A 27,916-nucleotide genomic window follows, 5' to 3' on the forward strand; every position below is an offset into this window, starting at 1 on the left:
TGTAATCAAAATGTCTACATACGTAATTGATTTATGCATTGCTATGGTTTTAAAGAATCCACAATTTAATGTGTGTGAAGTTGTCGCAACAGCTGCTGAATATATGATTGATAAAAAAATTGTTTCATGTATACACTTTTTATGGTATTTAGACAACCTGTAATGGATTTCTGTATTATCGTTGTTGTGTGAAAATAAAAAATACTATTTACCCAAATCTAACGCATTACTTATTTGTGGTCTTATGAGACGACATCATGTCGGCAGAACTCATGAGTAAGGTTTATTACACACCCTCCAACCCGGGGTCCTTAGGTGGTAAAAATCGTTTAAAACAAGCTGTTTTAAAAGATTACGATGTACGTTTAAATGACGAGGAAGTTTCAGAATGGGTCTCCTCACAGGATGCCTACACGTTACATAGACAGGCTCCTCTTAAATTCAAAAGAAACAGAGTGATTGTTTATGGGATAGACATGCAGTTTCAAGCTGATTTGGTCGATATGTCTGCATATTCCAAGGAAAATGACGACACAAAATTTTTACTCACATGCATAGATGTGTTTAGTAAATATGCATGGACTCGGGTCTTAAAGAACAAAAGCGGCCTTGAGGTCGCTAAGGCTTTTGAGTCAATACTTGGGGAAGGCCGGGTGCCTCAAAAAATACAGACGGATCAGGGGAAAGAATTTTTTAACAAACATTTTCAAGAAGTTGTTAAAAAATATAATATTCATCATTTTGCCGTCGCATCGGATTTAAAAGCTTCTGTGGTTGAAAGGTTTAATCGTAGCCTCAAAAACTTGATGTGGCGTTTTTTAACAGCCACAAACTCCAGGAGATATATTGACGTGTTACAAGATATCACGCGGGGCTACAACACCAGTTATCACAGGAGTATTAAGATGAGACCCGTGGATGTCAACAAAGATATTGAACACGTTGTGTTTGAAAATCTGTATGGACCTGCAGGAGTGCGACGAGACAAACCCGCGTGTTTTAAATACAAGATCGGTGATGTTGTTAGAATCTCCAAAGTTAGGGGTCCATTCGCGAAAGGTTATGAACAGAATTACACAGAAGAGTATTTTACAATCGCAGAGTGTATACCCAGGGATCCGCCGGTCTACAAACTACATGATTATGACAACGATGTTATTGATGGTCGGTTTTACGAACAAGAATTACAAAAAATATCTGTGTGTGAAAACAAAGCATTTAAGGTAGAAAAAATCTTAGACAAGAAAAAACGTGGCAAAAAAATAGTGGTTTTAGTGAAATGGCTCGGATGGCCTGATAAATTTAATAGTTGGGTCGAAGAAAAAGATGTGGTCGATATACAGAATCCTTAAAAAGGAGGAACTCACGTAGAATAAAGGCAGTCCAATAAAAAATAGACATGGGTGAGGGTGGCTTTTATGTTACATTACCATGCAACGCATCTTCTGGTGTCTACACCAACAATACTATCTCAAATTATAGGACCGTATTAGGCAATCCTATAAACCTGAGGGGCAAATGGGAGGTGGGGATTGTTGAAATTGAATATCCTAGAACATGGTACACATTTAGTACCGAAGACGCATTTTTTGATTTAAATACAGAAGTAGGAGCGTCCAATATTTTCAACGACAGCAAGCGACACTTTATAAAAGCTGGATATTATGAAAATGTCACATCGGTGGTTAGTGAAATAAATAAGGCTCTAAACCCTAACGGACTCATGGGGTATGATAACATAAGAAACAAGGTATTTTTAAAAGCACCGCCTGGTATCTCGTTAATTTTTAGCGGAAAGTTGGCTGTCCTTTAAGGGCTGCAGCCTAATGTGCCTATAGGGATCGCCATGCGAGCACCTGCCCCTCCTGAGCCTATAAAGGATGTTGTGACGAGAGCGCCGTATCAGGCAGACATAAATGGTGGTTTCTATACGCTCTATATCTATACTGACATTATCGAATATCAGTCAGTAGGTGATGCATATGTACCGCTCCTAGGATGTGTACATATAACTGGTGAAAACAACAACATCGTCAGTATTAGATACGACAAACCTCATTACGTACCTACAAACAAGTCCGTTATCACAGAAATTGCTATTGAAGTAAAGGACGATCAAAACAAAGACGTTGCGTTTTCTTACGGTAAAGTGTGTGTTAAACTACATTTTAGACCCGTGAAGCAGTCATCCTTTTAATATTCAGTAATGGCTTATTTTAATAATAATTATAACGCAAACCCCGAGCGCTACGTGACATATTATACAAACCAGGCTGGAAATGGACTGCCTGGGTATGCGGGTGGTGGGGTCATGTACGGCAATGGGCTGGGAGGTCTTTTCAGAGGACTGTTTAGATTCGCTATACCCTTGTTGAAGCGTGGTTTTAACATAGCCAAACCGCATCTTAAATCTGCTGCGAAAAACATATTTAGTGATGTCGTTAGCAATACGATGTCAGGCTCTTTCAACAACCATGATCAAGACGGTTCGGGTTTGATGGTTATGTCTCGCAAACGCACGTATAGGCCGCCGGGCGCCAAAAGGAGTGGCCACAAACCAAAGAAAGCACATGGTACAGTCAAGAAATCATCAGTTGCAAAGCGTAAGCGCAAGGTGCCAGCAAAAAAACCACCGGCAAAGAGAGTTAAAACAATCTTCTAGATCATGGCTCTGCTACACAATATGTCAGAAGAGTGTATTAAATCCGAACTGGATTTATTCACGGTACCTCTGACTCAGACATCTATTGAAAAAAATACATATGTAGAAATACCTCCTTTATCCGCGCTATCAGACACAGCCCCGTTGGAATTTTTTATAGCAGGAACCGGGGAGGATTATATCGATTTAAATAACACATTGCTGTTTTTGAGGGTGAAAATTACTAATCCTAACGGTACGGACATTGCCGCCGGAGCGCCTGTTGGGTTAGTGAATTATCCTATTGGAAGTTTGTTTGCCCAAACGGACGTGTCGCTCGGGGACCGATTAATTTCGCAGAGTTCCAGCACGCATCCTTATCGTTGCATCATAGAGTGTCTGTTAAACTATGGAACAGACGCTCTCGAGACGACGTTCTCCTCTGGACTATATTATAAAGATTCTCCGGGGCATATGGATGCGACAGATCCAGCTGCCGGAAATAGAGGTCTAACAAAGAGAGCTGCCTTTACAGAGTCCAGCAATATCGTAGAGCTATTAGGACCCATTCACAGCGATATATTCTTTCAAGAAAAATTGTTGCTTAACGGAGTAGATGTTAAAATCCGTATGACTAGGGCCAAAGATGAGTTTTGTTTGATGAGAAACGATAATGTAAACTACAGAATAAACATTGTTTCAGCATCTCTGTTTGTTAAAAAAGTATCAGTGTCACCAGCTGTGAGGCTGGGCCACGCTCAGGCTCTGTTATCAGCAACAGCAAAATACCCTATCGACAGAGTGTGTTTGAAAAACTTCTCCATACCCGCTGGTTCCCGCGTATGTAACCAAGAAAACTTATTTTTAGGAACCCTACCCAAATCCATCGTTCTGGCGATGGTTGATAATGACGCCTTTACAGGCGCTTATAATAAAAACCCATTTGCATTTAAAAACTACGATCTGGAATTCTTAGCGGTCTATACAGACGGCGTTCAGACACCTTCAAAGCCTTTCCAGCCTGACTTTGGCAGCGGTTCTGCTGTAAGGGAGTTTTACCAACTAGCATTGGCTTCGGGAAAACATTTGAAAAATCAAGCTCTGTCTATCGATAGAGAGGCCTTTCTGCACGGATATACACTCTACGCGTTCAACCTCACACCAGATGAAGAATGCGGGCGTCACGTGTCGCTAGTCAAATCCGGCAATATCAGATTAGAACTTCGTTTTAGGCAACCTCTCCAAAATACGATAACGCTGATAGTGTATGCGATTTATGATTCAATTCTGGAAATATCTAATCGTCGGCAGGTTATGATTGATTACTATTAATCATGAACACCTTGCAACTAACGAGCCTGATGGATAAAATTTCATGCAACACACATTTCCTAGGAGTGGTGCCGTGTGACCATTTACCAGTCGATCCTTTAAGAACATTGCCGGCCAGGGTCATAATCAACACCCACCCGTCCGGACTCCCCGGGGAACACTGGTTAGCTATTTACATAAACAAATACGGTGTGGGTTGTTTTTTTGACAGTTTTGGCAACAGACCGGATCATTACCGTTTTCCCCATCAAATCAATGACTTTTTAAATCTCAATTCTGTAACGATGCAATACTCTGCCAAGCAAGTACAGGACTTCTCAGCAGATACCTGTGGTCAGCATTGTGTTTTTTTCCTGTATCATATGTGCATGGATCGTGAATATGAAAATGTTTTAAAAAAGTATACAGATGATCTGATTAAAAACGATAATATGGTATCGTGTTTTGTGAAAAAACTAAAACCCTCTGATTGTTATAAAAATGTGTTTAAATGTGTTCAGTGTGTGCAAACGGGTGACATGTTTGTGTAATGTTTTTGTTTAATCAATAAAAACACTATTAGTCAAGACAAGATTCTTCAGAAAGATTATTTTTTTATTTATGAATACAATCATTCAACAACAACAACAACAACCACAACAACAACAACAACAATGTAAAACATTAGAAACGTAACCATTTGTTATAATCTAGTTTGGGTGATTTAAACAGGGGTTCATCCGGCAGAATAACAGATGCCCGAGCCCGAGATCTGCGTTTTTTACTTTTTCCATAATGAGCCGACACACCAGGTGATGTCCCCGATTTAAAAGACTGAACAGCCTGTCTAACGGCATGGTTTGGTAGTATAGAATAAGGCAAATTCAACAACGAGATCGCCTCTAAAAACTCTGACCAACCTACAGGTCTGTGTTCGTCTCTGATCTTATGCGATGCGGTAACGCTTTTCACCAAATCAAACAAATGGGACCCGTGTATAGGTCTTCCCCTAAACACAAATTCCCCTGAACCTGTCCATGAAGTTACATCTTTAGCTTTAGACATTTTATCTAAAATGTACCTGATGTTTTTTAAACTTTTTTGCGGTGCGTTGTTTAACACATCAGCCACAACATCGTCTGCGGCATTATCCTTAACATCCAAAGTAGTTTGTTCCTTATCTGTGTGATCAGATGGGGGAAGGCTTAATGTTAAAGTGTTGACTTCCCGGTCTCTGTGTTTGGCGATTGTTAAAAATCTCTGTAAGGCGTTCGAGTACAGCTTTGCCTTTTCATAAGCGTCCAAATCATTTCTGTGTAAAATATTTCGTATAGATTCATCCATATCGCTCTCGACGCTCTGTTGAATAGACTCGCGAGGCGATTCGGTCTTTAGTTTATCCAGCTGGTGCTGCGGTACTAGATACATTTTCTCCGTAAATTCCATGCTCTGGTTTTATCTAGAGGCAATCAGGCTGGTAATAAAAGGGATAGCGACGCTTAGGAGGGGTAGAAGGAAACCCCCCTGCTGGTTTATCAAACGTCTCTTTCTTCCGACACTAATCTTCTTGTCCGCAACGATTTTTAACTCACGTTTCTTCTTTTTCAATTTTTGGTACTGCACATGTTTTAGAGGTATATGTCCGTGTAATAAATTAAGAGCTAGTTCGCACAATGCCACCACGAGATCATCCGTAGCAGATTGTAGAATAACACGTCTCTGTTTGGGTGTTGATTTTAATAGAAGTTTTAAAAGAGGGAGGTTTCTACAAAGTCTATCAGACATGTTCAAGTTCTCTGTTTTCTTTTCTGGACGTACACCACTGGATACGGTGAAAGCAAATCTGTTCTGAGACGATACAGCTCCGGTGTTTTGGCTTTATAGTCAATCATAAGATAACCAAAAGGCTGACTGGTGGCGTCTTTGTAAGCCTCCATAAAATATTTTGTTTCTCCGGGGTACATCTGTCTGGCTAGAACCATGACCTGATTTGTGTCTCTGGGGTTTTTAAAAAGAATTAGATAATTTGTGTTCAAAGCTATTGTCCTGCTCGACTTTCCCTGGCAAAATAAATTCTGTACAATATAAATAACGCTCAAGTTTCTGTGGTGTACATACTGAGTGAATGCCTTTTCCACTTCGATGTTTCCAGAAGCATCACGCATGACATCGTCTAGAATTAGCAGAGATGTTTTATTAACAGGAAACAAATGGTCGTCATTCAGAGTCTGCGGTATCCCTTCAATGAATTTAATTTTGTACATTTTTGATATTTCTTCATACATTTTTTGCCAACATTCATATATAATTACAATATTCTCAATCTTTTCAGAAATCAAATTTACAGCATTTTCCAACAACATCTTAACAAAGATTGATTTCCCACTATTGGATGGTCCTGCTACAATTAAAGAGAAGGGATGCTGTAGCCTAAAGTCGTGGCCTTTAGCATCCCGTACACCTTTATGCCCAAAAACGTTATCAAAATCCATACGGAAACGTTGTCAATTCTTTTTTGTTTATTACTCGCTTGTTGTATACGAGCTTAAACTTCTTCACAACTGTTTTGTTGTGGAGCGTGAGGTGTCTTTTATTCCTCACAATGCTGTCAGCAGAGGCTAGCACGTGTCTGTCAGGATCACCCTCATTAACATAATCACGGACAAGATCAACCAGTGTGTCTAATGTGATAATTTGGGAGTTTGTATAATTTTGCACGATGCCTTTGGCCTTTAGGACCGTGCGCCCCTTTGCGGTGCGGTATGCGTATGTTTTTGGCCCGCACGACACAAACTCGACCGCAAAATCATCATCCCCAATTTCATCAGTCAAATTACCTAGATACGGCCCCAGCGGTGGATCCCAGTCGCCGTCTTTAGACGTGAAAATCACGCTGTCTGTATCGCTGTAAAGCACACGCTCATTGAGCCTGTCCATAAGATCATACAATTCTAGACGCGCGTGGGCTGTAGTAAAGGCGCCGAGAAATATGTTTATGTCACGCGTGCGCGCGCCTTTGCCGTCCGGATGGATCCATTGCACTAGAGCTACCTTGTCTGACACAAACGAAAAGTGTTTAATCTCGTACGCCATGCCAAAAATGTATCTCGTAAACTCTTCCGGATCTGAGAGCAACACAGTGTTGGGGAGATTTTCTCGCATAGAAAAACGACCCCACAAACTGTTTAGCAACAGCTTATTGATAGATCGTCTCGCGGGGTTAAGGCTTATCTTATCAGGATTCATTTGTATCCCCTCTTTCTCAAAGTAATCAGCAATGTATGCCTGTTTGTCCTGTTCTGTCACTACGTGTGCGGGGTACCCGCTGGCCTCTTGCTTGTATTGTAAAAATGTTTTGACATATTCACAAAACAAGGTCTCTGAGGATTGGGGAAAATGCCACACTTCATCCACTTTTGTCACGACGTAACCCTTCTCGATAGCCTTTAACAGCTCGAGACTCACCCAACACCCTGAAAGCATTCGCTTCTCATCTGTGTGATCGCAGGGGGTCGACTGATTCTGCTCCTCACAGCAGGTTGCGCAGAGAGGGAAATTTAGTTTATTATTGGCTCTGTATGGGAGCACGGGGTGCAGCAGTTTTCTTGGGGGTAACACTGATGCTTTGATAAGCCCGTAATAATTTTCAAGGGGTTCAAAATCCTTTAAAATTATCTGGGGATGTCCTATCGGGTAGCACTTCTTGGCCTGACAGAAGGGGTACAGACTTGTAAAATCAACATATCTGATTTTCTCACCTTCAGCGGCTTTATGATAGAGTTTGTACGCGTTAGTACGACCTCCAAATAGAGCGTCGCGGGGTTTCAGTCTCTCGGGGTGCGTGTAAGTGGCCATAAACGCTATTACGTCAGGATCAGTCCGCTTAGCAGCGTTCCATTCACACTCCCACATCACCTCGACATTCAACCCATACCCCTTCTCCAAAACCTCCATTTTGGCCTCATGCTGTCTTCTGTGTACAGCGTGCGTCAATTTTGTCACAGGATGAATGTCATATTCTTTAAATTTGCAAGAGTGACTGTGCCACATACAACCAAGGAATTCCAGAGCGTGTCTTTCATTATTATTGTTATGAATATGATTTTGGTTTTGATTTTGGCCGTTATTGACGTAATAACCGTCCAGATGGTAGGATCCGAACGACATCTCGCCACGATTTAACGCGTGCTGGACATCGACCCCGCGCGAATGGCTGACATATTCAAGCCATTCGATGGAGGCGTTTGAATAGGCTTTGTTTTTAGTCAGGTAGGCACCGTTGTGCGTCAACGCTAGTGTGTCTCTCTGCAGGTAATGGGTCTTGTACACTGCCATGCAGCACGATGCCAGAGTTGTGTATCTGAAGGGGTCAAGTGCTGTGCATTGTATAAACTCATCACGATATTTCATGCACGCCTCTCTCAACAAAACAACATCAGTCTTGCCGTAAAGCGCCAGCTCTTTTTTAAAGTCAAATACTTCACCCTCTACGGTCTTGTACCATTCATCAAACTGTTCCCTCTCCTTCTCTGACATTGTGTCATATCCGTACATTTTTTTGTCCGGATATGGACCTATGTAGTTTTCATTCTCCACCCGGTTAAAGTGATGTGGAAAATAACCCTTCTCTGCACAGGTCAGATTCATGGCAGATGCTGTCTTGGCTAGCCGCATTGGGAGAAATGAGAAACTGTCGAGAAATCTTTGTTTGAAACTTTCGTCAAACATTAATATCAAACGACAGCCTTGCATCGTAATTTTAAGAGTGAGCCCCACCTTTGTGAAATATTCCAAAAGAATAAAATTGTCAAAGCCGGAAGCGTTGTGGGCTATCCACGTGTAGTCGGTGTACCTGGGGTGTCTGAATCTCTGCACGAGCTGTGCAACACAGTCAGTGCCCTCTGCTGTGAATTCTTCACCCGCAAAAGTGATGGCGCATACAAAATTTGCAACATGCTTACCACCCTCGTAACGCGTCTCAAAATCATAGAAGATGTATTTCTCACCGGGGGTCTCGAGCCTTAAGGGCTGAATAAAGCACTGATGAGCCCCATCGGGTGTCAACTCTACGCCACAATGCATGCACTTCTCTGGCATGCATTTGTGTGGCTTTGGTTTGTCACCGCTAATGTAATAGCGTCGATTACATGTTGGACAGTATTTGGTCACGTCACACTGGGAAAACTGCTGACTCAGTGGAGGTTTTTTATGCATTTCATAACAATATTCTGATTTGCAGTACCTCAAACAATCACCACAGTGTATCGTCTTCACAGGGTGTTTGTAGCAGTCGGGGGCATTGCATATGTCACAGGCGTATTTGCACCTGTGATCTCTTTTATTAGAAAAGCCGTCGTAGCAATAGTCGCAGACGTAATCGCTCCCGATAAAGGCTTTCAATTTTTTTATCATGAAATAATGACTATCGGACAGATAGAGAAACACCGTCTTGTAGTGGGGCTTATTTTTTGTCATGTATTTTTCCAAAGCACCTGTGCTTGATCTGTGGAAAACTACAATTTTGATGTTTAACAATCTCTCGAACAATGCGACGTCATTAAAGCGTATCATGTCTTGGATTGAAAATCCAGCGTTCTTTTGAATGGAAGCAGCTATGGGCACTAATTCAGGGTCTGTTTTTTGGGGATTCAAAAAGTGTGCCAGACAAAGTGCAAAGCATAGCTTGTCAGACATATTAGCGGGGCAAAAAAGATTCATTCTATTTCTTTTTATAACCTCGTTGTGTGCTAGATCGCGGAATTTTCTGCGAGCACCACCACCGCCGTTTTTGCTTCTGACAATAGACACCTTTAACATCAGATTGTCATCAACGCACACGGCCCTGTTGCTTTGCATGATATTTTCAAGTTGGTCTGACAGCGCGGAAACGCTATAATCGTTGGCTGGCGTAAGCAATGCATTAACGTCCGACATTAATGACTCTCCTCTTATTATTACATTTATTACCCCCCCATCGCCACCTAATATTCTAGATATTGAGACTATATCGTTTAGAACGCCATCCAGAAATAGAACGTAGGATGCCATATCTGTAGAAGCTATTGCCCTCAGATTTATATTCCTAAGTATTTCCAGACTGTTAAATCTTGTACGAGGAACGACGGTATAACCATTAAATTCACCTCCGTCTCTCACAAGCCTCTCAACATCGTCGGGGGTTAGACCCATATCAGCCATTTCAGAATTATGATGGGGATCGTCCGACCCCTCACCACCGTGTTGAACATGTAAATTCTCAGATCCCCCGGCGAGAACCTGATGATCGTTTAGATCAGAACCTGGAACCTGTGGTTCAATTTGATTATTGATGAAACCAGTATCTGAAGTTCCAGGTTCAATCTGTTGATTTATTAAACCATCTTCTGGAATCTCAAAAACCTGATGCGTATTTAAAACATCAGGATCTAAGACCATACTCGGCTCTGGAGGGGGCTGTGAACGGGGATCGACCATACTTATCAAGTCTGCGAATCCGTCTACATTACTTTGATTTCCATTCATAGCTCTGACAGTTTCTATCAGTATTTGCATCCCCAATTCATAATCAAATATATCAAACGTGGATTGATCGCGCCTTATAATTTTATTCGCCTGGTCACAACCAGAGTCGGAATAACGTTTTTGGGCCATTTTACCACAATATTCGGAAACACTGTGAAACCCCAAAATATTCAAATAATCAAACAATGTAAACACAATAAAACTAAACCAAAAAATATAACGAGTATAAAATATCAAAAACAAACAATATATTTAAAACAATGAAAAAAACTCTAAACCAAAATGAGTATAAAAACGGTTTAAATAAACGATGAAAAAATAACCAAAAGGTATTAAGAACACAAGTTTAAAACAACAGCAAAACAATTTATAATAGTCACTTACCCATGTGATTTTAAAAAGCGACCAGCTCTGTGGACAAATCAACACAGGTATCCAGTATCCGAAATGTTTTAAATCCAATATGTCACAAAATGTTTAAAATGTCCCAGACAAGTCCACAAAGTCTCTGATTTTTCTCTTTTTTAAAGACACGTCCAAAGCGTTGTGGTCTGTATCCTAAACTGTAAACAGAAAAAACATATTATTATAAAAATATCTAAATAAGCCATATTTGTTTAAAACTTTTTCTAATGCAGTATAAGCGTACCGTGGAGATCCGCTCTAGATCTTGCAACGATATCCAAACTTTGCCTCTGATATCCAAACTGTTAACAGATAACATCTGATATTAGAAAATATTAAAATAAAACATATTGTTTAAAACACAACAGGATTAAATAAATACACACCGGTCGGCACGAGCCACTCGGCGTCTCTTTGTTCCAAGATTTCCTTGTTACGCTGCGGGAGGTTCCAAGGTACCGGCCTGTTTGATCAGTCTTTTTTGTTCAGTCCACTCTTCTCAGCGATTTACCAGGAATAGTTAATACCAGTTTAGACAATTTCGCTGCAAGACCAGAGATCGAATTTTTAGTTTTTAAATAATCACGCAATATGTTGGAATGACCCAGTAAAACACATATACGTACCACCAGGTTTGAGTATACCAGCTCTGCTCCATCCAAACTGATCCCGGAGATCTCTTGTCGCTCCCCAATAAAGGTTCGGTCATAAAACTTTCAAAGATTACATCACACGACCCCCACACAATCACACACTGATATAATATCAGCATCAGAAACTTTGTGTCTGATCAGAAAACTAATACTTCGATAGAAAATATCGGCTTTAAGCTTAACCAGTTACATCTAATATATATATATATATATATATATATATATATATATATATATATATATATATATATATATATATATATATATATATATATATATATTTGATTCTTGCACGACTTTAAAGAAACTTTTGATGTTGCAAAACTTTAGATTCAACAACACACACGCTGTGTGACAGGCTGTATTGAGACGCACAGTGGGGGCGAGAGAGAGAGAGAAAGATCGCTGACAGCACAGGTCCGCTTGTGAAACTACGCAGTCTAAAACTATAAACTTAATTTTGACAGCAATAAACATGACAGCATAGGCTTGACATAAAACACACACACACACAGGAATAACAACGAGCTGATTGACACATCGTAAAACACGCACAGGATACTCGCTGTCTAAAGCCCTTGATATACGATTCTCAAACCTAGACAGATTGTACAGCTTTTGATTGATAGTCCCGCCCCCCTGTCAAAGGGGGTCATAAATCAATCAAATTTTGACAGCTAGTCCCGGATAACAACTACTAAGGTCTTTTATGTTTGATAACTTATGTAAACATAAACAAAACCTTGACAATCTTAACAACTGAGAACAAATAAAAACTACCTCCAAACTTGGCCTGCTCATGCAGTCCCAGTGATGTCAAGCATTTACCACTGTCACATTTAATCTCAACAAAATCAGATTGACGACTGAATATTGTCATGCAAACACAGTCAAACTGGCAAGCACAGGTTAAAGCTTCTGTGAAAGTAATCAAGTTGACATACATTATATTCTTCATCACATGCACATTCATAATCACTCATAAAGAAATAAACTTGATCAAGAAGACTGAGCCATGTGTTTAGGCGATTGGGTATAGTAGTTTAAGTTAGTTACTTGCACACAAACAATAAATGGGCTGGGTGGTAACTTCCATTTGGCACCCTGGAAATCCTGTTTGTCTGTATAACCCCTTTACTTGAAGGAAGAGAAATGCAACTAGTTATTTCATTGCTGACCAAACCTTAGAATTAAATACACAAGTATTGGTACCTGTAAGTGTAAATAACACCCTCAAGACGGAAGTGTGTGACTTTTACTGCCAAATTTCCTGATTTTACTTTATGGTGTTTCCATTCGGTCATATTTTTGCATTCATTTGTTTGCTCGGTACATACAGGCGCCTGTGTTCCAGATCATAAACTTCTAGTCATTAAGATGACATTTATTTAAATTAGTTCATTATGCTTATTTGGTTTAGTTTTTATTACTTATTTTTGCTTCTTTGTTTTCTTTATGTCTCAATAAAATAAATAGCATATATATATTATTTAAAGAAAATCAGAAAACAAAAGTTTTAAAATGTTTTTGCTTGTCTGGTGTTGTACATTTGTTTGAGAGCATTTTCTTTTTTACATTGAATTCATTTTTCAATGTCGTGCCACATAATATATCTTCAGAGATGGAAAGATCATTTACATGAACACCTGTGGTGAAGGCAGCAAGAAAGTTGTTTACACCACAAAGGCAGAGAGGATGAAATGACGAACCCTCAATAGGTATTAATCCTTCAGTACAGATGAGAACAGATCACTTTGCCTTTCAACAAACATTTATGAGATCCTAAGTAAGTGCAAAAGGTTTTAAATAAGCGCAAACAAAAGTCCGTTGTGAACTTAAGTGGGCCGAACTCACTGAAAATGAGTCCCACTCCGGTCCTGAATCCAAATAAATAAAAATTACTGTAACCCTCGCCATTTTTATATTGTTTTTTTTTGTGCTACAGTGGTTACTGTTCACTAATTTTGATCGGTAAAACATGCTCATTGATATACCCTAAATACTTCTTCAAATTTTAAATGATGAAGATTAACATTATTTTAGAAAAAAAAGTTGTGAACTGTACTCTAGTTTTGATGTGTAAATGTTTAGGCACACTGTCAGAAAAAAAAAGGTTTAAAATTGTACCTTTTCTGTCACTGGGGTATACCCTCAAAAGGTTCAGTTTTGGACCTTTTATGGGTATACAACACATTGAAATGTTGTACCTTATGGGGTACAATATTATACATTAAGCACCTATTTTGTACCTTTAAATGTACAGTTAAATGTTTTGTACCACTAACATTTATTTGGTACTAAATTGGTCATTAAAGGGTACACAATAGGTCCTTAAGGTATAAAATTGTACCCCAAAAGGAACAATGTGTACCTTTGGTGGCAGTAGTAGTGCACCTCAAGAGACCGAGTGTGCGGTTAAAGGATAAATAAACGTACTGAACCATTTTAACTTGTACAGTAGCGTTAAGTTGAGGTATCCTGCAGTTTTTAAATATGCCTAAAAACTTTTATTATCAATTATAAACTATTGTGTGGAGTCAAGGGATTGGGGGCGTATACATTTAAGCTGATGACGCAACACACGCAGGCGAGTTTTTTTTTTTTTTTGGGGGGGGGGGTTATTATTATTATTATTTTATTGCATGTTCACTAAACATTACATAAAAAAACATACAACATTACATAACATAAATAACAGGGGGAGACGCGTAACAGACCTTACTACATTAACATACATATTTTACACAGAGAAGAAAAAAAAAACTAGTTAAGATTTTTGCCAGTATAAGAGATGTTTTCTTCTTTTTCTTATTTTTAAGATTTGATTTAAAAGATTCATAGAAAATGTTTAAATCTATACAAAAAAAAAAAGATTAAAGGCGGGTTTTGTTGATAGTATTTTAGATTCATGTAAATGAAATTTCCCTAATAAAATAATAAATTTTAGTGCAAAATCAACATCAAAGTTCATAAGTCATCAATTACACAAAAGAATCATAAAGTCATCAATTACACACAGGCGAGTTATATACGCCCCCAATCCCTTGACTCCATACAATAGTTTATAATTGATAATAAAAGTTTTTAGGCATATTTAAAAACTGCAGGATACCTCAACTTAAGCTACCGTACAAGTTAAAATGGTTCAGTATGATTATTTTATCCTTTACCCGCACACTCTGTCTCTTGAGGTGCACTACTGCCACCAACTGGACTGGAGACTTCAACCAGCTTCCGTTTCAACTGAAATGCTTTCACACAACATACTGAAATGCTTTTACACAACATACTGAAATGCTTTCACACAACATACTGAAATTCTTTTACACAACATACTTAAATGCTTTCACCCAACATACTGAAATGCTTTCTCACAACATACTGAAATGCTTTCACACAACATACTGAAATGCTTTTACACAACATACTGAAATGCTTTTACACAACATACTGAAATGCTTTTACACAACGTACTGAAATGCTTTCACACAACATACTGAAGAGCTTTTCAGTTGTGTGTGTGAGAGCGTTTCAGTTGTGTGTGTGAGAGCGTTTCAGTTGTGTGTGTGAAAGCATTTCAGTTGTGTGTGTGAAGGCATTTCAGTTGTGTGTGTGTGTGTGAGAGCATTTCAGTTGTGTGTGTGTGAGAGCGTTTCAGTTGTGTGTGTGAGAGCATTTCAGTTGTGTGTGTGAGAGCGTTTCAGTTGTGTGTGTGAGAACGTTTCAGTTGTACGTGTGAGAGCGTTTCAGTTGTACGTGTGAGAGCGTTTCAGTTGTGTGTGTGAGAGCGTTTCAGTTGTACGTGTGAGAGCGTTTCAGTTGTACGTGTGAGAGCGTTTCAGTTGTACGTGTGAGAGCGTTTCAGTTGTACGTGTGAGAGCGTTTCAGTTTTGTGTGTGAGAGCGTTTCAGTTGTGTGTGTGAAAGCATTTCAGTTGTATGTGTGAGATCGTTTCAGTTGTGTGTGTGAGAGCGTTTCAGTTGTACGTGTGAGAGCGTTTCAGTTGTGTGTGTGAGAGCGTTTCAGTTGTACGTGTGAGAGCATTTCAGTTGTACGTGTGAGAGCGTTTCAGTTGTACGTGTGAGAGCGTTCCAGTTGTGTGTGTGAGAGCGTTTCAGTTGTGCGTGTGAGAGCGTTTCAGTTGTGCGTGTGAGAGCGTTTCAGTTGTGCGTGTGAGAACGTTTCAGTTGTGCGTGTGAGAGCGTTTCAGTTGTGTGTGTGAGAGCGTTTCAGTTGTGTGTGTGAGAGCGTTTCAGTTGTACGTGTGAGAGCATTTCATGTGTGCGTGTGAGAGCGTTTCAGTTGTACGTGTGAGAGCGTTTCAGTTGTGTGTGTGAGAGCGTTTCAGTTGTGTGTGTGAAAGCATTTCTGTTGTGTGTGTGAGAGCATTTCAGTTGTGTGTGTGAGAGCGTTTCAGTTGTACGTGTGAGAGCGTTTCAGTTGTACGTGTAAGAGCGTTTCAGTTGTGTGTGTGAGAGCGTTTCAGTTGTACGTGTAAGAGCGTTTCAGTTGTACGTGTAAGAGCGTTTCAGTTGTGTGTGTGAGAGCGTTTGAGAGCGTTTCAGTTGTACGTGTGAGAGCGTTTCAGTTGTGCGTGTGAGAGCGTTTCAGTTGTGCGTGTGAGAGCGTTTCAGTTGTGCGTGTGAGAGCGTTTCAGTTGTGCGTGTGAGAGCGTTTCAGTTGTGTGTGTTTCAGTTGTGTGTGTGAGAGCGTTTCAGTTGTGTGTGTGAGAGCGTTTCAGTTGTGTGTGTGAGAGCGTTTCAGTTGTGTGTGTGAGAGCGTTTGAGAGCGTTTCAGTTGTACGTGTGAGAGCGTTTCAGTTGTGCGTGTGAGAGCGTTTCAGTTGTGCGTGTGAGAGCGTTTCAGTTGTGCGTGTGAGAGAGTTTCAGTTGTGCGTGTGAGAGCGTTTCAGTTGTGCGTGTGAGAGAGTTTCAGTTGTGTGTGTGAGAGCGTTTCAGTTGTGTGTGTGAGAGCGTTTCAGTTGTGTGTGTGAGAGCGTTTCAGTTGTGTGTGTGAGAGCGTTTCAGTTGTGTGTGTGAGAGCTTTAAATTTTCAATTGTATGTATTAGAGCATCTCAGTTGTGTGTGTGTGAGCGTGTTTCAGTTGTGTTTGTGAATGTAATATTTTCAGTTGTATGTGTGAGAGCGTTTCAGTTGTGTTTGTAAAAGCATTTCACTTGTATGTGTGTGAGCATTTCATTATATATTGGTTTCATATGTGTATGTGAGAGGAAAAGTACATGTATATGCATGTAATTCTGAAAAAAGTCCCTAGGGGCACCTCAAAGTACCACCCCAGTGACAGGAAATGTTCAGTTTTAAACCTTTTTCTGTACCTCAGTGAGATTAGGACACAGGCTTGTATATGTACTTTGGGAAGGAATGGTATTTGGTAAGTCCAAATAAAAGTTTTTGAAAATGACAAAGATTAGTTGGTTAAAAGATAAAATACAAAAATAATCTAGACTCTATATTGGTTGGACACAGGATAATAGACACTTTGGAAAGAAATGGTTGGGCACGCCTAAAGAAAATTATGACTTTCCCCACAGAAAAATCGAGATTTATCACAGTAAAATTAGCTAAAAAAAAAATTACAGCGGCAAATTGTTTAAAAGTGAATATGAATTTTGGACCCTTTCAATTATTTTGACCAGTTTGTCAATTTTTTCTTTTTCTGTATCAGTAAAATGAAAATTATATCAGTAAAATTATATTTTAAATTGTCAGTAGTTCACAGAATGAAAAAGGTTCACAGAATTTACTTAAATGAGACAAATTAATAATTTAATAATACATTTTTTGAGTGGTGTCTTAATTTTGTAAATGCATCTAAAAAAACGATCAGTGGAAATATTCATTTATTCATGAATTTTGTTTAGCTGACATGTTGTTTTTCTTTCTTTTTTTGCATTTGCATTTGCATAGATTAATAACAAATGTAAAGTTGGTGTTAACGTATAAAGTGTGTTTTAGGAGAGTGTCGACCGACTCGCCCTTCACAGAAGAGATGAAGATTGTCGTGTTTGCTCTTCTCCTCTCAGCTCATTGTGAGCTGACAACAGCCCTGAATAAAACACACTTTTATATCACTAATGCCATGACGTGGACAGATGCCCAAAGCTATTGCAGAGACAACTATGTAGACCTGTCCAGTGCTGACAGCCAGGAGGAAATAACAGCCTTAAACACTGCAAGTGGGACTACTGGTTTACTCAAATTAAACTGGATTGGTCTGAAAGAGATCTCTGCAAATAACTGGGAGTGGAGTGATGGAAGCCAGGGAAGTTTTATCAATTGGGCAGGTGGAGAACCAAATGAAAATTCCAACAACAGCTGTGTTCTAATTTACGGTGGCTTATTGTTTGATTATTTCTGTAGTTGGCAAACATATTTCTTCTGCTACAAGTGGGACATTGAACTGATTGTGGTTAAAGAGAATAAGAGCTGGGAGGACGCGTTACAATACTGCAGGACTCATCACACTGATCTGGCCAGTCTGCCAACAGATTTACATCTCATCCAAGCCAAACAAACCACTGCTGAGACATTAAGTGTGTGGACAGGTCTACGATTCCTGGCAGGTTCGTGGTTTTGGTTAAGTGATGAGGATCTGGGATATCTTAGTGTTCAACTACCAGCCTGTCCTGCCAATTACACTTACTGTGGATCTCTAAACCTAAAAACTCAGAGCTTTGAGAACAGAAACTGTATGGAGGAACTTAACTTTGTGTGCTATTAAAGTAGATGGTAAGCAACAAAGTGTTATGCATTTATACTCTGTGTTTATATTCACTGTTTGCTACATAAACTTATTCAATACTGAAATTCTTGTACAAAAAAAGCATGATTTTCAACTAGTTTATCGTAATGACATCTAAAATTGTTTTGTCTTTTTTTAAAGGTTTTAAGATCATCACATGGGAAAACATGACACATGAAGAAATAATATGTTATGTCTAGCTAGCTATTTATTCAAAATAATATGGTAAATTAGTAAAACAGTGTCTGCAATTTATTTGTAAGTAGTGCTTGTGTAATATTTGAACTGAATTTTAATGTTCTGTATATTGATGATAAATATAATGTATAATTATGTATTGGGTAGGTATTTTGTTTAAATGTGCTTTTATTTAACTAAAGCTAAGTTTGATTTATGTCTGTGTACTTAATCAAAGTAGTGATGATGCATAAAATGGATTAAAGTTATTGAATGCTTAATCTGAGAAATTGTGTGTGTGTGTGTGTGTGTGTGTGTGTGTGTGTGTGTGTGTGTGTGTGTGTGTGTGTGTGTGTGTGTGTGTGTGTGTGTGTGTGCGTGCGTGCGTGCGTGCGTGCGTGCGTGCGTGCGTGTGTGTGTAGTAGAGCAGTTTCATTCATATTATGAAGGCTTGTTAATATTGAGTTATATATTAGATTAAAAACACAGAGGAGCCAAACAGAGAGGTTATAGCAAAGACACAAACATCAGAAGAGAACCAGACTGCAACTATAAACTGTTTGAGAATAAAATAAACTTGACGCTTGAGTAGATAATGTTTGTTTCTTAATGCTAGAAATCCATCTGATTGAAGCTTTGACTAACAATACTTTACCTCAGTGGTATTTAAACTGGGGGCCGCGAGATGGTTCCAGGGGGGGCCCAGTTTTATGACATTTTATGAAATACATTAATTTATCATGGATTAATGTGTAATTCAACCTAAAAAATAAGGTTACTAACCAAAAGCACTACTTTTTTGTATAATTTAATCTTTTTTTAAATTAAAATATTGAGTTTTAGAATGTTTTTTTGTCACAAATGTTCTTTGGGGGGCCGCGAAGGAATGCACTGAACACAAGGGGGCCACACGCTGAAAAAGTTTGGGAACTGCTGCATGACCTAACCTGAGAAGTATCAATAATGATAACTAAAAGGTGTTGAGATTTAAATAACACCATAAAACAATATCACTCTATGGGGTTTCCCAGACAGTGCTTATTCTAGTCCCAGATTAAAATGCATGTTTATATAAACCGACAATTTATCAAAAACGGAAGTTAAAATGATTTGACGGTTTATTTGAACTGTCTTTATGTTTAAGTCATTCTGAGTCTGATCTCTAACATAAATTCCTTTACAAAAACGCATTTTTTTAAGCTTTTTGCTCAAAATGTTGTATTTTTGAAGAGAAATATCCATATTTTAGTGGTCAAATTAAGTGGAAAAAGTAAATATATAATGAAACGTTTTTCCCCATTTTGTTTGTTTGTTTGTTGTTTGTTTGAAAGCAGATGGTGTGTTCTTTAATTTGATATAATTTGTATGTTTATATATTTATAGAAGATAATTTTTCCTGCAGGGAATTTTGTGAAACTTTTGTTAAAATCACAAAAATGCAAGTGGGCAACTTTTCTCAAAAAGGCTGGCGGTGAATGAGTTAAAAGACACAAACGGCACATTTTGCTCAGGCCAACAAAATGGCAATTTTGACATGTTATAATTAATTATCTGTAGGGTGTTTTGACATAAAACTTCACATATGGACTCTGGGAACACCAAAGACTTATTTTACAAATTAAAAAAATTCATCATATGACCCCTTTAAGGGCCAGATTTACTAACAGCTTTCACAAACCATCATTTTGGTGTTAAATAACGACTGAACTTACTAAAGCAACGCAATAGATATTTAGCTCTGAAAAGGTGTTATTTTTGCGACCTTATTGCATATGCATTTGTGGAAGTTTTCCTACATTAACATTAATGTGAGGCAGTGCTTTAAGTGGGCCGGAACGCGCCGGTACTCAGTACCGCCACTTCTAAAAATAGCTCTTGAGCGTACCACCTCCTCTCCCTGAGCCCAGAACGTGCTTTTAGCGTACCGGAACGCTCATTTGCACATCTGTGTAAATCAGAGGTTTTAATCCTTTGGCTGCGCTGCCGCTTTTCAGAATCTTCTTCACAATGTACACTTCCTAATTCATCCCACCGAGAGCAGAGACTACATTACCCATACACCCTTGAGTTTACAACTTAAAAGCGCATGCGTCGCCTTTGCTGTCAGACAGCCTCAACGTGGTGTGGAGAGGTATCCCGTTTTGGCCGGGAAAGTCCCGTATTTTACCCTTCTTTCCCGCCGTCCTCCCGTATTAGTATTTTCCCTTAAATCTCCCGTATTTTATACTCCGTAATTTCGCACGCAAAGGTTGTGATCTATAAAAAGATCCTAAAGATCGCTAAAGATCCACTGATTCCGCTAATCCACTTCGTGTTTTCCCGCCCGCTCCGCAGCATCTCTGTGTGCACTCTCTGCCTGGACGACAGTTTCTGAAGTTCGTTGCATAAACAGGTAGATTTATTACATTATATCAGCTGTTAAACCGCAGAATTACTCATTTGGAAGTTTATGTATTTTTAAAATGTAAAAGTGTTAACAACTTAGCAAGCAAACAACAACAAAATATCCACATTCTTATTATTATCGCTTGTCTAATGGATTTAATGTTCCCGATCAGATCTAAGTTAATATAAACACTAAATTTGCTGTTGTTGGCACACTTTGTAGGCAAAAAATACAAAAAACACAAATGCCTTCACAAAATAAAGACAGAGAACGAAAAGGGAGGCTGCTTTTAAAGGCAGTTCAACATTGCAAACATGGATTCAAAGATCCATCAAGCCAGCAGGTAAATCATATTGAATATTTTTTGTCACACTTTAATTCTTGTTATTATTTCCCATTATAATCACTTGTCTAAGTTTATGCTAGTAATATAACACATCATATTTATAATACTTTATTAAAACCATACTAATACCACCCCCTTAGTGCCCTTTTTGGTTTGGGACACTGCCCAACGAAATTTCAATGAGTTTGAACGACGCACACACTAGTTTTACCACCCGCAAAATGGAAAACAATGGGACAAAATAAGTGATTACTTTCTAGTTTTAAATTGCCAGTATTTTGTTATTCTTGAACCCATAGACATGGTCTTGGTGTCATTTTAAAGTTTTTGTTTTAAGCTCTTTCTATCTGAACAACTAGTTTTTGAGCATTTGACCATGCTGAAAATTTTACTTATATATCTACCTTTTGCACATTTTATGTATGTTCAATAGCTATTTCTAGCTCAAGCAAATCCACAAACTTATATAAGGATTTATTATTTTTTACAAGGTCGTCTGTTGACTGCTGAATATAAAACCCCTTCAATATAGAAGTCCAGTCAGCAAAAAAAAAAAAAAAAGAAAAATAGAGTACCGGCATTTCTTTTGGGCCACTTAAAGCACTGGTGCGAGGAGAGTATTACGTTTTGCCAGAGGAACATACTTTAAAATAAATATATAGTTTGCCAAGCCATGCTATGTTTAATTTGCTGGAGAAAAGAGGAGGAGAAGTCACGAGGAGAAGTAAAATCAGGTATTTCAAAACTTCTTTTACCCTTCATCTTTCGTCCTCCGGTTCATAGTGTACTTTTACTTAGCTGGAATTTCACACTCCGCAGTCCGCATTTTCATTGCGATGTCCTGCCGAGGTCTCTTATTTGCGACACTGTACTAACTTACGCTGCTCTTAGTAGATTGCAGTGGTCATTATAAAAATGTGCTTATGTCATTATTGTGCCTGTGTATTTTATTTGCGCCTTTGTAGTAAATCACACGCAAATTTTCAACTCCGGCGCTTATTTGGAATTGAGCTCTCACGTCCTTTTTAGTAAATGCCCTAAATTTACTAAAATCTCAATTTAAGTTATAATTAAAGTGTGCAAATAACTTAAATTATTCTGTTCAAATATAAAGAGAAACAAAATGTGTTAAGGCTATAATACAAAAGACATCATACCGTTACCTGTCATGCAGTTATATTAAACATTTACAGTGTGATCAGATATTATCTGTAAGGAATTTCTTAAACCATATGCGAGCTTTGTAGATTCCACTTTAAGTCTTTGTAGATTCCGATTTAAGTCTCCTGATTTGAAGGAATAAGTGTTGGCAAGTTTGCAAATGAATTCTATCATGGTACCACATAAAAACGAAATAGTTATTGGACTGGTTAAGGTGCACATTTGCTTTAAAAAAAGACGAAATCACTGTGTAAATATTGGTAGGCATAAGTACTTTAATAATTTTCAATGCTGCTCCATCAACTCCTGACAGGACGAGGTAATTAAATATGCCAGGTTACTTGCCGCGGCTGCTTCATATCGTCTAACCACGAGACGATTGATGGGACAATATAAGACTATCCGAGCGTCGTATGAAGTTTTAACCGTGCTCCTAACATTTACAGCAGTAGCGATATTTGTCATTTCGCTAAAGTTATAGTGAACTACAAACAATCTTCTAACCACCAAACTAACCACCGAATGCACTGTGCCATATGAGCAGCGGAAGTCGGTTGACAAAATGCGGAAGAGCGAAGAATTTAAAAAAGGCGTGGCGGAATAAGGTGAATAGTCATACCCAGAATGCACTATGAACAGGGACGTGCACAGGGGGGTTGCTCAGGTTGCCCGGGCAACTGCCCATATGCCCTTCTCGACTCAAGTTGCCCTTCTGAGGAGGAAATTTTTTTACTTTTACTTAGTTTACATTGCGCAGCGTTCCTTACTGTATTTTAATTAATTACGAAATTTATATTTTATTTTTAAATTGCTGTCTCGTGTTTCTGAGGCATTCGCAAATTGATGACTCGTTTGAGTCGATTCCTTACAAAGTGTTGCAAATAAATGAGTCTTTTGAATCGATTCTTTACAAAGCAAATGGGCAAAAGTTTTGAATTGGTTCACGAATCAGTCTGAATGAATTGTTCAGATCGCTGCTAAACGGAATCGTTTGATGCTGTTTTACTCGTAGCCTATGTAGAAACACGCAGAATATAAACAGTTTTGGGTGACGTGGATATGAATTTACCAATCTTTTAACTAAAAGCAAAACTTCACACATGTACCCTCCATTACATACCCGCGACCTGTTCGTCGTCAAACACAGTAAACGCGCGCAGCCTCCAGAAGCATTGTAGCACAGACTGAAGAAGATCCATCGATGATTGACGTCTGATTCGCTGTATACTGTACTGTATGATGTAAATGATTCTCACAAAACACACGTGACATGTCAACATAAGAAAACATGAGTTTTGTCTAAAATCAGTTTGTGTAAGTGTAAACTGTCAATGTCCTCAGACCATCTTAGAAGATTCTAACTTTATACATGAATGCAAAACTCTTTGTCAGTTTACTTGTCTGATATTTCAGCTATAAGCTACATCAACATTGAGACTAAAGTTAATTTGTAATGCTTGTCTATTCTGTGTTTGTATTCTTTTTTTCTGTACTGTTTGTGTATGTTGCAGTTTTACACATACTGTATAAGCAGGGCCGCATTAACCATAGGGCTAGGCAGGGCTAAAGCCCCGGGGCCCGAACAAGTAGGGGGCCCGTGATTGGCTGTGAAGCAGATTGACTGCTACTAGACATCTGATTGCCAAAGCCTTACCACGCCCCCTACAAATTAGGTTTTTGCCGCCAGCCGCAGCACGCGCTTTTGAAGAAGCGCTGAGAGCGGAGAAACGCCCGACGTCATTTGCGTCGGGCGCATTGTCCAATCGAATGAGGGGAGAGGCGGGCCTTATGTTGTGGTAAGGGAAGTTTACAAGGGCTTTGAAGAACCGGACTCCACTCGCTCACTTTCTCCTGCGTCTTTGTGCACCTCTCACCCTCAAACAAGGTCAGAGCAAGCGTCCTATTTTTAAAGTTTCTGCTAATATGACAGTTAACAGTAAAAGAGCGCTCACGCGTCAATATTTGATTGACATGACAGCTTACTCGGTGGTTGCTTAGCAATATAAAAAGCCGCGCCGCACTGTATAGGCTGTATAGTCGCAAAACGTAGAACAACATTTGGTCAGACATCACTTTAAAATGGCATAAAATGGTGGAATGCTTTACCATCAGAAATTAAAACACTGAAAGGACTCAAGGTTTTTAATACACATTTAAAGCAATGGCTAAAACTGAAACAACTTTGTGAACGCTGATTATACAGGCTACAACTTAATGTATACATTTGTTTAGATTCTGTGTTATAGTGACTACTACATCTATTTAAGCCTGCATCTTATTTGATGTATTTGATGTATTTATTGTATATATTTTAATAGCTATAAATTTGTGCTTCAATACTCTGTAATCTCTGTTTTAACCTTACAAGCCTAACCAGGGACAGGGGTTGCAAATTAGTCTTGGCTATAAACCTGTATGCATGGAATCTACTTTGTATTTTTTATAAAGCAATGTTTTATCCATTTGTCCCTGTCAAATAAACATTAAATAAATATAAATAAATAAATAAATCAAACATCAGAAATAAAGTAATTTACTGCCATTGACTGAATCACTTTTGTAAAATAAATAAGAATGAATGTTGAATTTATAGTGAAAGATAGGTACTGTATATTTGATTACTTTACACAATATAATATTATTCAGTGCTTTAAGTTTTTCAAGTAGGTCGATTTCTTGTGTGCCTTTGTTCTATTGTTATTAATTGTAACTCTTGTCATCAGTAAGCTTGATATTATTTTCTTAAGTGACTATTATTTTTTTGTGATATGGAAATTGGTCAAAAGAATTCTGAAATGTTAGTGGCATTAAATTTCCATATGATAAAATTCTTATTAAAAGTAATATAACTTGACTGTGAAGTATATCATTATTGTTAGATAAAATGACTCGTATAATGATAAAACATTTAGCTCATCGCCCACCCCTATATTCGCTATTAGCAAGTCATGTTTACAGGTTAGTGTTAATCTAACAGCTTTTTTCGTGCAACTGTTATTCTGAATTATTCTAGATTATATTTATGTAAAACAACTTTAGCAGTGTTTTAAAAAAAATGTGTTCTCTCTGTAGTTGGTGACCTAAAGTGGTGTTGGGGGGGGGGGCTGCAGTAATTCATAGCCCCGGGGCCCAGTGAGCTCTTAATGCGGCCCTGTGTATAAGTGCCCTTCATATTGCTCTGTTTGCTGTGGAGTCAAGAAATGTCTAAACATTAAAAGATGAACATTATACAAAAGTACAGAATCTGTCATATTTTTTTTTTTAATGGGCACTGAGCTGTGTCCTGATTGTTTACACATGAAAAGCATAAAATGTGTAGGATCAGTTTGATTCACGTATGTGCATTTTGGTACAACACACATAAATCAGCATTTAATGCTGTTGTTCTTTGTTGTTAAAGCATGTATGTGTTGAAACTCAAAGATTAATAAAATGTGACATTCTAAACTTCTGACACACTGATATTTATCTTACCAATATCAGGTCTCCACAGCAAAAAGAAAAATGTTGTCTTTACTGTTCTGATACTTATGGAGGGCACTGTATTGTGGGTGTGTGTGCGCGTGCATGTATGTATACCTAGATTTCTTTTTTCATGAGTAACTAGTAACTCGCTACTTGAGTATTATTTTCATTGCATACTTTTTACTTCTACTTGAATAATTATTTCTTTACTCACTTGTACTTTTACTTAAGTTTTTGGCTACTCTTTCCACCTCTGTTAAAATTTTCATAAATCCAGGCTGAGTTTGCCACATTAGCCTAAATAATCAGACAGATAGCAGCTAGCTATCATAGCTTGCAGACAAGCAGCCTAGGCTACTATTTTTTTGTAGGCATTAGGCAAACATGTTTGCTGATTTTAATAAAGACCCTGTTATTCTCAGTCCTTCATATAGGCCGTAAGTTTTTTTTCAGGGGGGTGCCCTTTTTTAGGACAGAGCAACTGCCCCTAAAAATTCCTGTGCACGTCCCTGACTATGAACTGCAGTACTTTATTGTAATGTACACATACAGTATAGTACTGTGGATTTTACAGTAATGTACTGCTAAATCTACAGCAACATCTTACAGTGTATCTGTAAAGGTACAAAACGGAAACATAGGGTACGACCCATGCATCAGAAAAGGTACAGCTGTGTGCCTGACAGTGCGTTATCATTTATTCAACTAAAATCAGGTGCATAATCTCTACCGATAATAATTTAGGGTAACAAAAGGTTTAAAAACAGGACGTGACTAAAAAAGCTAAAAGAACTCATTGACACAAATGTCATCTAATGACTAGAACACAGGTGCCGACATTACGTACTAAGCAAACAAATTCATGTAAAACCTTGACAGGAAGACAAACAGGACATTTGACAGTAAAAGTCAGGCAATTATCTTTTAATGGTCTAAAAATTCAAAAGACTGCCTTTCTAAAATCTCTATCATTTAATAATTTGTTAAAAGTTACATTAAGGTATAAATACAAGTGAGATGTGATTTTACTAAACAAGTGTCAACAATACAAGCATAAGTGTTGTGCATCTGAATATTTATAACCTACAATAAAAAGTAAAAACACACAATTACTTTAGTAAAAATTGTATTTAATTATATAATGTTCTTTGAAAAAGGAAATACAATTTCTCTGGTACAGGAAAGACTATTTTGTCTTTAAGAAACATCTTAATTCATGGCGAAATAAAGAAAGATATAGAAATCCTAAAGCAAGTGCAAATGTTACTTAATACAAGTGTCTAATAAATGTGAACAACAGGACAAACGAACTGTGATGTTGTGTGTAACACATTCAAGACCTCATAAAACTCACTATGTAGATACTCTAATAAAACAATAATAATAATAATAATAATAAATAATTGCTGTAATGCAAATATTTGAGTTACGAACAATGTTTAACCTCCAAAGACCCGAGTTTTTTCTTTTTTTTCAGATTTCTCCCAGCTATTTTGGGGTATATAGGAAGAACCAATAAATTCAATTACCAAATATTTTTCTTTGAACATGAAGCATTTGTCCATGTTTGTGTACAATGGGTTACGCAGGTAAACAAAATTAAGTATTATGGTGCTAACAACAAAAAAAATCCAGGTCTTAGGAGGTTAAAGAATATCGAAGAATTAAAAACTAGTTTATTTTCTTCTCAACCTCACTAGTCAAAATTTGAAAGCTAAAAATGAAGATATCCTTACAAATGTAAAGCAGTGTATATAAATTATTTTGTTATCTACATCTGTCAGATTTGGACACAGGACAATGGACACTTTGGAAAGGAATGGTCGGGCTTGTCTAAATAAAATGATGACTTTCTCAACAGAAAATTTAAGATTTGTTCCCATAAAGACTAACATCTAACTTAAGGTTTTCTATGAAAGGTAAAAATTCTACATCATAGTTAAATTATTTAGCTCTAAAAATAAATACAGCTGCAAAAAAAAAAAAATATATATATATATATATATATATATATATATATATATATATATTGTTGTTGTTTAATAGTGAAAATTAATTTTCAATCCTTTTAGTTATTTTGACCCAT

General features: G+C 38.0%; 3 protein-coding genes across 3 annotated transcripts in view; 1 reads left to right on the forward strand and 2 right to left on the reverse strand.

The window, feature by feature from the left end:
• The window catches only part of LOC141351161 (uncharacterized), a 510,144-nt gene that overhangs the window by 92,373 nt on the left and 389,855 nt on the right, over positions 1-27,916 (reverse strand). The window lies entirely within an intron of this gene.
• Positions 2,666-3,973, forward strand: LOC141350856 (uncharacterized protein F54H12.2-like). Its single transcript, XM_073856692.1, has one exon. It carries the CDS (start codon positions 2,666-2,668, stop codon positions 3,971-3,973), a length of 1,308 nt encoding a protein of 435 aa, XP_073712793.1.
• On the reverse strand, positions 4,986-11,733 carry LOC141351160 (uncharacterized). The gene is made up of 4 exons (XM_073857702.1): positions 11,506-11,733; positions 11,266-11,423; positions 11,124-11,181; positions 4,986-11,037 (listed from the first exon to the last, which is right to left on the reverse strand). Exon 4 carries the CDS (start codon positions 10,601-10,603, stop codon positions 6,434-6,436), a length of 4,170 nt encoding a protein of 1,389 aa, XP_073713803.1. The 5' UTR covers positions 10,604-11,037; positions 11,124-11,181; positions 11,266-11,423; positions 11,506-11,733; the 3' UTR covers positions 4,986-6,433.

The sequence above is a fragment of the Misgurnus anguillicaudatus genome, chromosome 19 (assembly GCF_027580225.2).
Source record: "Misgurnus anguillicaudatus chromosome 19, ASM2758022v2, whole genome shotgun sequence".
NCBI lineage: Eukaryota > Metazoa > Chordata > Actinopteri > Cypriniformes > Cobitidae > Misgurnus > Misgurnus anguillicaudatus.

Coding starts and splice junctions, on each gene's coding strand:
- LOC141350856 (XM_073856692.1), top strand. CDS start 2,666: ATGGCTCTGCTACACAATATGTCAGAAGAGTGTATTAAATCCGAACTG.
- LOC141351160 (XM_073857702.1), bottom strand. CDS start 10,603: ATGGCCCAAAAACGTTATTCCGACTCTGGTTGTGACCAGGCGAATAAA.